Source organism: Aegilops tauschii, chromosome 1 (assembly GCF_002575655.3).
Source record: "Aegilops tauschii subsp. strangulata cultivar AL8/78 chromosome 1, Aet v6.0, whole genome shotgun sequence".
Taxonomy (NCBI): Eukaryota; Viridiplantae; Streptophyta; class Magnoliopsida; order Poales; family Poaceae; genus Aegilops; species Aegilops tauschii.
The window spans coordinates 474,880,450-474,893,810 of NC_053035.3; the positions used below are offsets into that span (position 1 = coordinate 474,880,450).

The following is a 13,361-nucleotide window of genomic DNA, read 5'->3' on the forward strand; positions in this document are numbered from 1 at the left end:
CGGGAGATTAACTCCCAGCTGAGACAAGCGGTTGTGCAACCCAGACATTCTGAGTATGTGCTCACTAACAGAACTGTTCTCCTCCATTTTACAGCTGAAGAACTTGTCGGAGACTTCATATCTCTCGACCCGGGCATGAGCTTGAAAAACCAGTTTCAGCTCCTCGAACATCTCATATGCTCCATGTTTCTCAAAACGCTTTTGGAGACCCGGTTCTAAGCTGTAAAGCATGCCGCACTGAACGAGGGAGTAATCATCAGCACGCTGCTGCCAAGCGTTCATAACGTCTTGGTTCTCAGGGATTGGTGCTTCACCTAGCGGTGCTTCTAAGACATAATCTTTCTTGGCTACTATGAGGATGAGCCTCAGGTTCCGGACCCAGTCCGTATAATTGCTGCCATCATCTTTCAGCTTGGTTTTCTCTAGGAACGCGTTGAAATTGAGGACAACGTGGGCCATTTGATCTACAATACATAGTGTAAAGAATTTAGACTAAGTTCATGATAATTAAGTTCATATAATCAAATTATTTAATGAACTCCCACTCATATAGACATCCCTCTAGTCATCTATGTGAAACATGATCCGAGTCAACTAGGCCGTGTCCGATCATCACGTGAGACGGACTAGTCAAGATCGGTGAACATCTCCATGTTGATCGTATCTTCTATACGACTCATGCTCGACCTTTCGGTCCTCCGTGTTCCGAGGCCATGTCTGTACATGCTAGGCTCGTCAAGTCAACCTAAGTGTATTGCGTGTGTTCCGAGGCCATGTCTGTACATGCTAGGCTCGTCAACACCCGTTGTATTCGAACGTTAGAATCTATCACACCCGATCATCATGTGGTGCTTCGAAACAACGAACCTTCGCAACGGTGCACAGTTAGGGTGAACACTTTCTTGAAATTATTATAAGGGATCATCCTACTTGCTACCGTCGTTCTAAGCAAATAAGATGCAAAAACATGATAAACATCACATGCAATCAAATAGTGCATGATATGGCCAATATCATCATGCTCCTTTGATCTCCATCTTCGGGGCACCATGATCATCTTTGTCACCGGCATGACACCATGATCTCCATCATCATGATCTCCATCATTGTGTCTTCATGAAGTCGTCACGCCAACGATTACTTCTACTTGTATGGCTAACGCGTTTAGCAACAAAGTAAAGTAAATTACATGGCGTTATTCAATGACACGCAGGTCATGCAAAATAATAAAGACAACTCCTATGGCTCCTGCGGTTGTCATACTCATCGACATGCAAGTCGTGATTCCTATTACAAGAATATGATCAATCTCATACATCACATATATCATTCATCACATCTTCTGGTCATATCACATCACATAGCACTTGCTGCAAAAACAAGTTAGACGTCCTCTAATTGTTGTTGCAAGTTTTTTACGTGGTTTGTAGGTTTCTAGCAAGAACGTTTTCTTACCTACGTATGACCACAACGTGATTTGCCAATTTCTATTTACCCTTCATAAGGACCCTTTTCATCGAATCCGTTCCGACTAAAGTAGGAGAGACAGACACCCGCTAGCCACCTTATGCAACTAGTGCATGTCAGTCGGTGGAACCTGTCTCACGTAAGCGTACGTGTAAGGTCGGTCCGGGCCGCTTCATCCTACAATGCCGCCGAAACAAGAAACGACTAGTAGCGGCAAGAAGAATTGGCAAACTCAACGCCCACAACTTCTTTGTGTTCTACTCATGCATAGTAACTACGCATAGACCTGGCTCATGATGCCACTGTTGGGAATCGTAGCATAATTTTAAAATTTTCCTACGTTCACCAAGATGCATCTATGGAGTATACTAGCAACGAGGGGAAGGGAGTGCATCTACATACCCTTGTAGATCGCGAGCGGAAGCGTTCCAATGAACGTGGATGACGGAGTCGTACTCGCCGTGATCCAAATCACCGATGACCGAGTGCCGAACGGACGGCACCTCCGCGTTCAACACACGTACGGTGCAGCGACGTCTCCTCCTTCTTGATCCAGCAAGGGGGAAGGAGAGGTTCATGGAGATCCAAAAGCACGACGGCGTGGTGGTGGATGTAGCGGGTCTCGGCAGGGCTTTGCTAAGCTTCTGCGAGAGAGAGAGAGGTGTTGCAGGGGAGGAGGGAGGCGCCCAAGGCTGTTGTGTGCTGCCCCCCCTCCCCCCCTTTATATAGGCCCCCTGGGTGGGCGCCGGCCCCAAGAGATGGGATCTCAAGGGGGGCGGCGGCCACAAGGGGGGGAAGGGGTTGCCTTGCCCCCCAAGGCAAGGGGAAACTCCCCCCCTAGGGTTCCCAACCCTAGGCGCATGGGGGGAGGCCCCCAGCCCACTAAGGGCTGGTTCCCTTCCACTTTCAGCCCACGGGGCCCTCCGGGATAGGTGGCCCCACCCGGTGGACCCCCGGGACCCTTCCGGTGGTCCCGGTACAATATCGGTAACCCCCGAAACTTTCCCGGTGGCCGAAACTGGACTTCCTATATATAATTCTTCACCTCCGGACCATTCCGGAACCTCTCGTGACGTCCGGGATCTCATCCGGGACTCCGAACAACTTTCGGGTTTCCGCATACATATATCTCTACAACCCTAGCGTCACCGAACCTTAAGTGTGTAGACCCTACGGGTTCGGGAGACATGCTGACATGACCGAGACGCCTCTCTGGTCAATAACCAACAGCTGGATCTGGATACCCATGTTGGCTCCCACATGTTCCACGATGATCTCATCGGATGAACCACGGTGTCGAGGATTCAATCAATCCGTATGCAATTCCCTTTGTCAATCGGTATGTTACTTGCCCGAGATTCGATCGTCGGTATCCCAATACCTTGGTCAATCTCGTTACCGGCAAGTCTCTTTACTCGTACCGCAATGCATGATCCCGTGACTAACGCCTTAGTCACATTGAGCTCATTATGATGATGCATTACCGAGTGGGCCCAGAGATACCTCTCCGTTACACGGAGTGACAAATCCCAGTCTCGATCCGTGCCAACCCAACAGACACTTTCGGAGATACCCGTAGTGCACCTTTATAGTCACCCAGTTACGTTGTGACGTTTGGCACACCCAAAGCACTCCTACGGTATCCGGGAGTTGCACGATCTCATGGTCTAAGGAAAAGATACTTGACATTGGAAAAGCTCTAGCAAACGAAACTACACGATCTTTTATGCTATGCTTAGGATTGGGTCTTGTCCATCACATCATTCTCCTAATGATGTGATCCCGTTATCAGTGACATCCAATGTCCATAGTCAGGAAACCATGACTATCTGTTGATCAACGAGCTAGTCAACTAGAGGCTTACTAGGGACACTTTGTGGTCTATGTATTCACACATGTATTACGATTTCCGGACAATACAATTATAGCATGAATAATAGACAATTACCATGAACAAAGAAATATAATAATAACCATTTATTATTGCCTCTAGGGCATATTTCCAACACTCTCCTCACAACCTATCGATTCCGCAAGCGAAAACAGAGGAAACGAGTTGAGATCTACGGGCCCGAGAGAGGAACGGGAGGGCGACTAGGGTTTGAATTCACTCACCATTTTCTGAGGACGAAGGCCCCGCCGCCGTTGAGAACGAAGGCTCCGCCGCCGCCACCGAGAACGCAAGATCCGCCGCCACCGGAGAAGAAGGGGGGCAGAGTGGCGGGCCCGGCACGGTCGGGCGGCAGGGCACGGTCAGCTGTTTTGAGGAACAATTAAGTTGGACCCACATGTCCTAACATAAACGGGCGGGCTTGGTTGACGACCAATTTAACCACACTTAACACCCCACGTGGCCCTAGGCTATTTACACGCTCAAATGTGTCACACCACAGCCATTCGCTCGAACAACGTCGCACTCTTGCCAATTCACCTCAAAAACGTCGCACAGAAGCTATTGGCCCAATCCGTGCACCCAAGAAGGAGCTCTGGCGCGCGGTATCCCCGTGTCCCGACGGGGCTGGAGTAGGGCGGCCCATCAGCCATGCTGCACGACAGCCCTAGGTCGCAGATCTTGAGGTTCCCATGGCTGTCGACAAGCACGTTATCTGGCTTCAAGTCACGGTGCATCAGACCGAGGCGATTGATCCTCCTCGCGCCGGCGCAAAGTTGTCTCATGAGCACGCGAACCTCCAACTCAGTGTGCCTCCTCCCGAATCGGACATGCTTCATGACGTACCTAAGAGTTGGCCCCGCAAACTCCATGGCAAGGAAGGCCTCGCTGTCGAGGTGGCCGGAGGCGCGTGGCTGCACGATGGACGGGTGCCGGCTGCACGCCTCGAGGGCGCTGACCTCGGCCGCGAAGTCGGAGAGGTAGCGGCCTGCGTCGCCGCCGTCGCTCGCACGAAGACACTTCATCGCCACGATCTCTCCTGTGCGGCGGTCCCTGGCCCGGTAGACGACGCCAAACGTTCCTGCGCCGATCACCTCGAGCCGGTGGAAGCGGCCGCTGCCTGGGGGAGTGGCCGGCGCTCTCTGACTCTTGCGCGCCAGTGTGGCCGCGACCACGTCGTCTAGGGCAGCGACGCCCATACGCGGCCGGGTTGCAGTCGACCACCCCATATCTCGCCGGGACAAATCCTTGTTTGATCGATCGACTGGTGGCGGAGACAAAAGCTAGATAGACGGAGGGAGAGGATGAGAGATTGATTTTGCTTCTCTCACACAAGGCCGTATGCCAGCCTATGTATATATAGACCGCCAGCGCCAGGACGCTAACATTACACGGCTCGGAGACGGAATTATAATCAAACTCGGACACGGACCGCTCAACTCGTGCTTGTTTGAAACCCATGTCATGTTAATCCGGTTTAGGCTAGCTAGCTTAAGCGTTAGGCTTAAGCTAATTAGGATCCTAATTCCTACGAAGGTTAGTTCCTTTGCGTCCAGATGTAGTGACGCATGCATCGATCATGGAACGCAACGCATGCATGCACACATTGACACAGCCCTCGTATGGTGAGAGTGAACCGGTCCATGCATGCATATGCCACTCGAGACACGCTTGCATTACGTACGGCCGGCCGCTTTCGCTGTGCAAAAGGCGTACTCTTGTTCTTATAAAAACAGATCCAGCGTGAATAAGATTGTCATTGCAATATAAGTATCTAAAATGTTTACATTTATATCATGGATTTTTAGGGTAATATAAATATCTAAAAAATGGTGGGTTTTGAGTAAGGTTTGTCGTCATTTTAAGTACTAGATGAATTCCCCGCTCGTTGATGCGGAAATTTGTATAAAATAAAAACTGTGTTGAACTACTCAACCTAGCTAGTATCTTTATGATTTCTCCTTTAGCAAGATAATTTGTTTGCCAATATTTTTTTCAAAAAAAAATGTTTGTCTTTGTATATATAAGTCTAAAATGGAGCAAAATGAAACAAAATATACATGGATCAATTTTCTTTCATGGAGCACCATAGTGTGAGCTACATGCATGTGTCAAGTGACTTCAGTACTTTAAGCACATGAGTTACTGCATGCATATTTGCATGCATGCGTCGGTTACCACATGCGCTTGGTGCAGCTGCTCTCAACGTGTAGATCGGATGGCAATTATAGATAAATCTAGTATATCCAATGGCTAAATTAATTTGGATGATGTGGCTCAAGGAGAAGGCAGAGAATTCTAATAATGGGGGCTAGTTATTTAGATATAGTAGATTTATGACGCTCCAACGAATACAGAAACAAAATCTACACACTATAGTACTCCCTCCATTTTTAAAATAAGTGTCGTGGTTTTTTTTTTGCGAGAAACTCTCGATATATTCATCTTCAATCATGCCAGTACAATGAACACCAGAAATAATGAAAATTACATCCAGATTCATAGACCACCTAGCTAGCGACGACTACAAGCACTGAAGCGAGCCGAAGGCGCGCCGCTGCCATCGCCACTCCTTCATCGGAGCCGGGCACAACTTGTTTTAGTAGACAGTCAGGAAGTCGTCGTGCTAAGGCCCCATAGGACCAACGCACCAGAACAACAACCTCACATGACACTTATTTTCGACGGAGGGAGTGCTAATTTGTTGTCGAAATACTAACTTTCAAATTTATATGTGGTGTTGTTTGAGATTAAAAATAGAGAGAGAAACGTTTACTAAGTGAATACTAAGATTGTGTATTCCAGAAAAAGACTGAGATTGGAAATGTCACACTGACTGCGCTCTTGATTTCTCTAGTGACATATATTTTTTATAATCAAATGAAAAATTCAGAAATTGGAGACAAATCCATTTGTTCAAAAAGCTCAGAAACTTTGAATTGAGAATATATAAACTAAAGCATGAACTGTACTAGCAAACTAGTCAATAAAAGTTATGTCGACGCTTCAATACCCTCGCCAGAGCTATACATCGTCTGTTGCGAGGTAGAGTCCCATCTCGCCTATGGCGGGCGCTGTACCCCTTTACTGCAGCACCAATTTTTCAGTTCCACTGTTTTGCAGGGTTTCTTTGGTTTCTTTGCCTTCTTTTTGTTTTCCTTCTGTTCTCTTCCTTTTTTTCCATTTCCTTTTCATTTGTTTCCTCAGTTTTCTTTGTTCCTTTCTCCATATTTTCTTTCTTTCTTTGGTTTTCACCAATTTTTCTTTGGTTCCTTTTTTTTTCAACACATATCTACATTTTCATACACATTGTACATCTTTCGTATACATCAGAAATATTTTTTATACATGCTTAACAATTTTAAAATATATTCTTTGATGTCAACTTTTCAGACACATTTTATATTGTTTGTATACTTCTAAAATATTTTATATATAACTTAAACATTTTTAAATACGTGATTAACATTGTTTCAAATGATATTTTTATTCAATTTGTGTTAAAAAAAATTGAAATACACGTTGAAACATTTTTTTACATTGTTTAAACATTTTCTTTGAAATGCGTGAACATTTTTCTAAATGTAACATACATTTCACTAATGGTACAAAACATTTTTTAGAATTATACAAACATATTTTACATTGTCTGACATTTCAAAAACCTTTTAAAGCATGAACTGTTTTTTAAAATCTCACATACATTTTTTGAATTGTATACAATTTTCTATTAGTTGAGTGAACAGTTTCTTTTTGTAGATTTTCTCATTATTTTTGAATGGAAATTTTCTCATTCTTTTCGTAGATTTGTTTTTTCAAAATGACTTATCTCTCAAACCGTGTGTCCAAATCTCGAATCGTTTTCATCGTTGGTTTCTTCGCGTCGAGAGCTTCAAAACTAGATCCCATATTGATAGGTTTCGACGGACCTTTTTTCCACGAAAATAACCGAAGCTGGAGTTTTTTTTCCTTTCAGAGAGGCACGACCGTGCCTCTCGCGGATGCAAATCTTTTCCTCCAGAAAAGTTAAATATGTGCCTCTCATGGAAGAAAAAAAGGGCTTTCCCCTTTTTTAAGAGGCACGACCGTGCCTGTCGCAGAAGGAAACCCGTGCCTCCACGAGAGTAAATATGTGCCTCTTGCGGAAGGGACAAAAAGAAAAAGTTTTTTTTTCGTTTTTGAGAGGCAAGACTAGGGCTGGAATTCGAGCCGAGTCGAGCCAGCTCGGCACGACTCGCTAGAGCTCGTTTTGTTAACGAGCTAGCTCGACTCGACTCGTTATTATAACGAGCTCAAATCCAAGATTGGCTCGACTTGTATAACTCGCGAGCTGGCTCGTTTAGCTTGTTAAGCTCGTTAAAGACATGAACATAAAACCCTCAAATATTATAAAAATGATTATGTATATATTAAACATATATATCACTAAACAATAGTAATATCCTTGTAACGCACGAGTCTCCTAGGCAGCTGGGCCTTCAACGACTAGGCCTTGTGTTGTGTGCCTGGGACATAGGGTGCTGAGTGGCTGATCTTTTTTTGTATTGGAAGTGGCTGATCTTTTCTACCGAGCCTAACGAGTTACACGAGTACTCGTAAGATTGGCTCGTTTAACTTGGTCTATAAACGATCTTAAACTAAAGCTCGGCTCGACTCATTATTCTTCGAGTTCGAGTCGATTCGAGCCGAGTCACGAGATACTCGTTTAGCTCGCGAGCTTCGAGCTTTTTTTCCAGCCCTAGGCAAGACCGTGCCTCTCGCGGAAGCAAATCCGTGCCTCCACGAGAAGTAAATTTGTGCCTCTCATGGAAGAAAAAAACATGTTTTTCCCATGCCTCTTGGAAAACAAAAAAAAATAGAAAACGCGTTTTTCCCCTTCCCGAGAGGCACGACTGTGCCTCTCGCAGAAGCAAATCCGTGCCTCCACGAGAAGTAAATTTCTGTCTCTTGCGGAAGAAAAAAATGTGTTTTTTTCCTTTTTCGAGAATCACGACCATACCTCTCGTGGAAGCATATCTATGCCCCCATGAGAAATAAATCTATGTCTCTCGCGGAATAAACAAAATGGAAAACATATTTTTTTTCCTTTTTCCGGGTTGCCAGACCGTGCCTCTCGCGAAAGCAAATCTGTGCCTCCGCGAGAAGTAAATGTGTGCCTCTTGCGAAAGGAAAAAAATAGAAAACATGTTTTTTCCGCTGTCTGAGAGGCACGATCGTGAAAGCAAATTTACTTGGTTGCAAGCGTGCAGCCTTCACGAGCCGGCAACGCTTCACTGTTCAGAGCTACTCGTCTCCAGTGAATTAGAAGAAGGAGATTAGAGCCACACAAGGCTTCTAATTATGAGGAGAAGAGTATTAGCCTAACCCTAATTAGTCAATTAGGACCAATTAGAACTGGAACTAGAAGAATTAGAGGAGGCTCCAAAACTTGTGTATCCAAATAAAGCAAAATCCACTAGTATATATAGGTTAGAAATGTTTCTACTCGATTTCATAAGTAAATTAAGACTGGGGTGTCTCTACTCTACATTCTTTTTTCACAGGGACTTATTTGGTTCTCACTTTTTTCACAGTGAACTTAACTGCCTTTTTTTCTTTCTAGAGTGAACTTGTGAAGGCACCCCAGGAAAAAAATGCAAGGCGGCAGGACCTCTCTTCTACTTCTTACCAAGGGCTCCATTAGCACAGTGCAACAAATAATTGCATTGCGTTCACCGGCCAGGGAGGGAACATCAGGGCTCCATTAGCACAGTCCAAATCCGTGACATATCCATACCAATCAGTGCACTGTTTGTCTAAAAAAAGAAAGAAAAAAGAACCAATCAGTGCAGTCTTGGGCGCGTTTTGACGAGTTCACGGGTCTTGAGGGTCCAGCCCATGTGCAAACTATAGTAGAAAGAAAATGGTCTTTTGCTATAAAGCCATGAGCAGTGGGCTTGCGACGCACACAGTCCACATTGCATACATCACATCACATTATTGATGGGTCATGGCAGCATGACGAGGGTGCTCGCTCTGGCCGCTGCCATGCTGGCGGCGACCGGCATCGGCATGGCCAGCGGGCAGCAGGCCGGCGTGCCGTCGATCATCTCACGGGACACGTTCGATTACATGCTGGGCAACCGCAGCCAGAGCGGCTGCGAGGGCGGCGCCTTCTACACATACGACGCGTTCGTGCAGGCCGCGAACGCGAGCAAGCTCCGCGGCTTCGGCACCATCGGCGACGAGGATACACGCAGGCGCGAGCTCGCCGCCTTCTTCGGGCAGACCTCCCACGAGACTGCCGGTATGAATATGATATGCGCGCGCGACACTATGATTTTACTTGAATTTTTCTGTCGACAGAGACGAGTGTTATGCCTGTGCCGCAGGTTACTGCTGGGTGAAAGAGCAAAAGCCCACGATTGCGCGCTACTACGGACGAGGCCCCATACAGCTGACTCAGTAAGATTTTTTGTTTTGATTTTGATGGTGATGATATCGTACTCCATAGTGTTGCTTTCCGTCTATTTTTGCTTAGCCCGCACTTGATTTCTACCCAACTTTAGCCTCCTTCGATTCAAATTAATTGTTGTAGCTTTAGTATAAGTACTCTCTCTTTTCCTAAATATAAGTCTTTCTACAGATTTAAATATAATAAATTAATGTATATATATATACTTTAGGTAAATTTATTCGGCCTGTTTAGGACACATCTAGAACCTTGTGTCCACTATGTTTGTAGTCTATTTGTTTTTGTCCCAGGTTTTTTTTTATTCCTTGTTGTTGTGTTATTTATGGGAGCTTAGATGTGATGTCCTTAGAAAGCATCTAGAAGTGAATTAGACAAACTGTAATTCAATTATTTTGCTTCGTATGTAGTCCATAATGAAATGCCTAAAAGGACTTATTTTTACAAACAGAGGAACTAAATACTTAGTACTAACAGTTTACAAATAACAGCGACTACAACTACCGGCAAGCTGGGGACGCGCTGGGGCTGGACCTGCTGGGTAACCCGGACCTGGTGTCCACCGACCCTGTCGTCGCGTTTAAGACGGCTATCTGGTGGTGGATGACACCGCAAGCGCCCAAGCCGTCGTGCCACGCCGTGATGACCGACGGCTGGACGCCGTCCACCCAGGAGCGCGACGCAGGCATGCTCCCCGGATATGGTATGACCACTTACATCATTAACGGCACCCTTGAGTGCGGCAAGGGCTACGGGACTGCCCCAGCCAAGGATCGTGTCCGCTACTACAAGATGTACTGTGGCATTCTCCAAGTCGGGTACGGGGACAACATGGTCTGCAAGAACATGAAGTTGGCACAGCCACCCTTGTCTCCGCCGCCTCTCGGAGGCATGAACCAAATGCAAAGACGGCCAGCACAGCCACCGTTGCCTGCGCAAACTCTGGAAGGTCAGTTAGCTTTGCGGGCTTATTAGAACAGAGAGATGCTGCACATATTTCGGCAAAATTCTGATACACTGATAATTTCTCGCAGAATCTCCGCCTCCTCCAAAAACTGGGCTTCTCATCGGCATTTCTGTCGGTTCTGTGTTGTTCTTGATCATTCTCATCGCCTCGATTTGGTTCCTTCTACGGCAGCACCAGCGAGAGCAGGAGAAAATCCGTCAGCAAACAACAGAGCAAGAGCTGGAAGAGGACAACTTCCTCGAAGATGATCAGGCCATGGAAGACGACTTCGAGAAGGGGACTGGTCCCAAGCGATTCCACTATAAAGATTTGGCCGTCGCCACCGACAACTTCTCCAACGACAAGAAGCTCGGACAAGGTGGCTTTGGATCGGTGTACAGAGGTTTTCTGAGTGAATTGAACCTTCATGTGGCCATCAAGAGAGTTTCCAAAGGCTCCAGGCAGGGGAGGAAGGAGTACGCATCTGAGGTGAGGGTCATAAGCAGGCTTCGGCATAAGAACCTCGTGCAGCTCATCGGCTGGTGCCACGGAGGCAGTGATCTGCTCCTCGTCTATGAGCTCATGCCCAATGGCAGCCTCGATAGGCATCTCTACGGTGCCAATAACGTTTTGCTTCCATGGTCTGTTAGGTAAGCCCATCAGATAGAGTAGTCTCAAATTACTTTTGGCCTTAGGCCGCTGATAATTAATGTGACATTTCTTCCATCTTCAGGCATGAGATTGTGCTGGGATTGGGCTCGGCGCTTCTCTACCTACACCAGGACTGGGAGCAGTGCGTCCTGCATAGGGACATCAAGCCAAGCAATGTCATGCTGGACGCGTTGTTCAACGCCAAGCTCGGCGACTTCGGGCTTGCCAAGCTCGTTGAGCACGGCCGAGGATCACTGACGACAGCTCCCGCCGGCACAATGGGATACATGGACCCAGAATGCATGACCACCGGCAGGACCAACACCGAGTCGGATGTCTACAGCTTCGGCGTCGTCCTCCTTGAGATTGCGTGCGGTAGGGGGCCTGTAGTGGTAGCTCAGGAGGAGGAGGACGCGATGCACTTGGCTCAGTGGGTGTGGAATTGGTATGGCAGGGGGAGGATTCTAGGCGCCGCTGATACGCGATTGGGAGGAGAATTCAATGCCAGAGAGATGGAGTGCGTGATGCTGGTTGGGCTTTGGTGTGCTCAACTTGATTGCAACCTGAGGCCGTCGGTTAGACAGGCTGTCAACGTGCTGCGTGCTGAGGCGCCGCTGCCGGTCCTCCCTGCAAGGATGCCGGTGGCAGCTTACATGCCGCCGTCGGTTGACATACATAGTTGTACTACTTCTTCGTTTGTAACCGTCGGCACTGGTGGTAGTGTGGTGGACACAACTCGTCAAGCTGGACCGGAGCATCTTCTTTGCTAAAATAATACGACAAATCTTCAAATTCACAAGAAAAAATGTCTCGTTTCACAGGAACATTCAACCATTCAGAGTGTCATTTATTCCCCGTCGACGACGAGACGGCTACAGTGACTTCGTAAATCTTAAGATGATATGCCAGCTCAGTTTGTCGAAGATGCTCATAGAGATAAGGTGTGCTTGTGTGTGTTCATAGGGGTGATTGTATGCGTGTATGTATGAACCCTTGCGTCTGTACTGTGTTAAGAAAAAACATTCACAGTGTCATTCATTTCCCCCAAGATGAGCCCTTTTTGTTTTTTCTCATTTGTAGCATCAAAACTGTCTGAGAACGGTTTTTTGTAGCGTGAACTACGCGGTATCCATTATCGTAGGCGTCCAATATGGGCTTTGGTGCATGTGGATACGTGCTGAATTAGCAGCTCAGGCGGTAAACACATCATAGTCTGGTGTCAGAATACCTTTTATGGGCCTGGTACTGTACCTGATATGATGTGACATGGGCCCGGTCAGACAAGCCCCACATTCCTTTGTCTCACCATCGACCTGTGACTAGTGGATTCATTATTTTTATCCCCACCATGAAGACTATGTTCCTCGTTTGGAGCACAAATTGTTGATTCTGAAAGATGCACCGGCTGAATCTAATTGACACAACCGGGTGGGAATGAAGGTAAGATGGATCATAGCACAATTATTTGAGGAGGGAACGAATTTATATCTTTGAAGTTATCGAACACATTTTTTACCAGATCCACTAGATTGCCATGCTAATTTTCAATCCTGTCAGGACATGGAACAGCAGGAATCATTTATGTAATTACAACCAAGTCACTCTCACACAACGCCTCTCTCTCTCTCTCTATTCCCTGCGCTTCTCTCACATCACCTCTCTCTTTCTTTTCTCTTTCACACAGCCAACACCTCACATGCATGCAGCTATAAAATAAAAGCTCCTTCCCTTGCATGCGGCTCCATTCTTCTGTGCTCTCTCACATCACATCAGCACCTCACATGCATGCCTCTCACATGCGTGCTGACAAATATCTATTAATCACTGGGAAAACAGTACCTACACAGTGGACATGCACATGTGTAGTCAGAAGGTGGTCAAATGACGCACAGATCACGACGCAAATGAACGGCCTAGATAATGGGTACCGCGTAGCTCAGCCTAGGCTGCAACTT

At 46.7% G+C, this 13,361-nt stretch overlaps 2 protein-coding genes across 2 annotated transcripts; one reads left to right on the forward strand and one right to left on the reverse strand.

Annotated features, from left to right (window-relative positions):
• Window positions 1-3,894: 3,894 nt before the first annotated feature.
• LOC109750852 (putative cyclin-dependent kinase F-2) lies at window positions 3,895-4,557 on the reverse strand. Its single transcript, XM_020309792.1, has one exon. It carries the CDS (start codon window positions 4,555-4,557, stop codon window positions 3,895-3,897), a length of 663 nt encoding a protein of 220 aa, XP_020165381.1.
• Window positions 4,558-9,285: 4,728 nt separating this feature from the next.
• Window positions 9,286-12,456, forward strand: LOC109750862 (L-type lectin-domain containing receptor kinase IX.1). Its single transcript, XM_040391002.3, is given in 5 exon segments — window positions 9,286-9,709; window positions 9,711-9,802; window positions 10,301-10,758; window positions 10,844-11,405; window positions 11,489-12,456. Coding segments are annotated over 5 exon segments (2,169 nt in total). The 5' UTR covers window positions 9,286-9,340; the 3' UTR covers window positions 12,177-12,456.
• The last annotated feature ends 905 nt before the right edge of the window (window positions 12,457-13,361 follow it).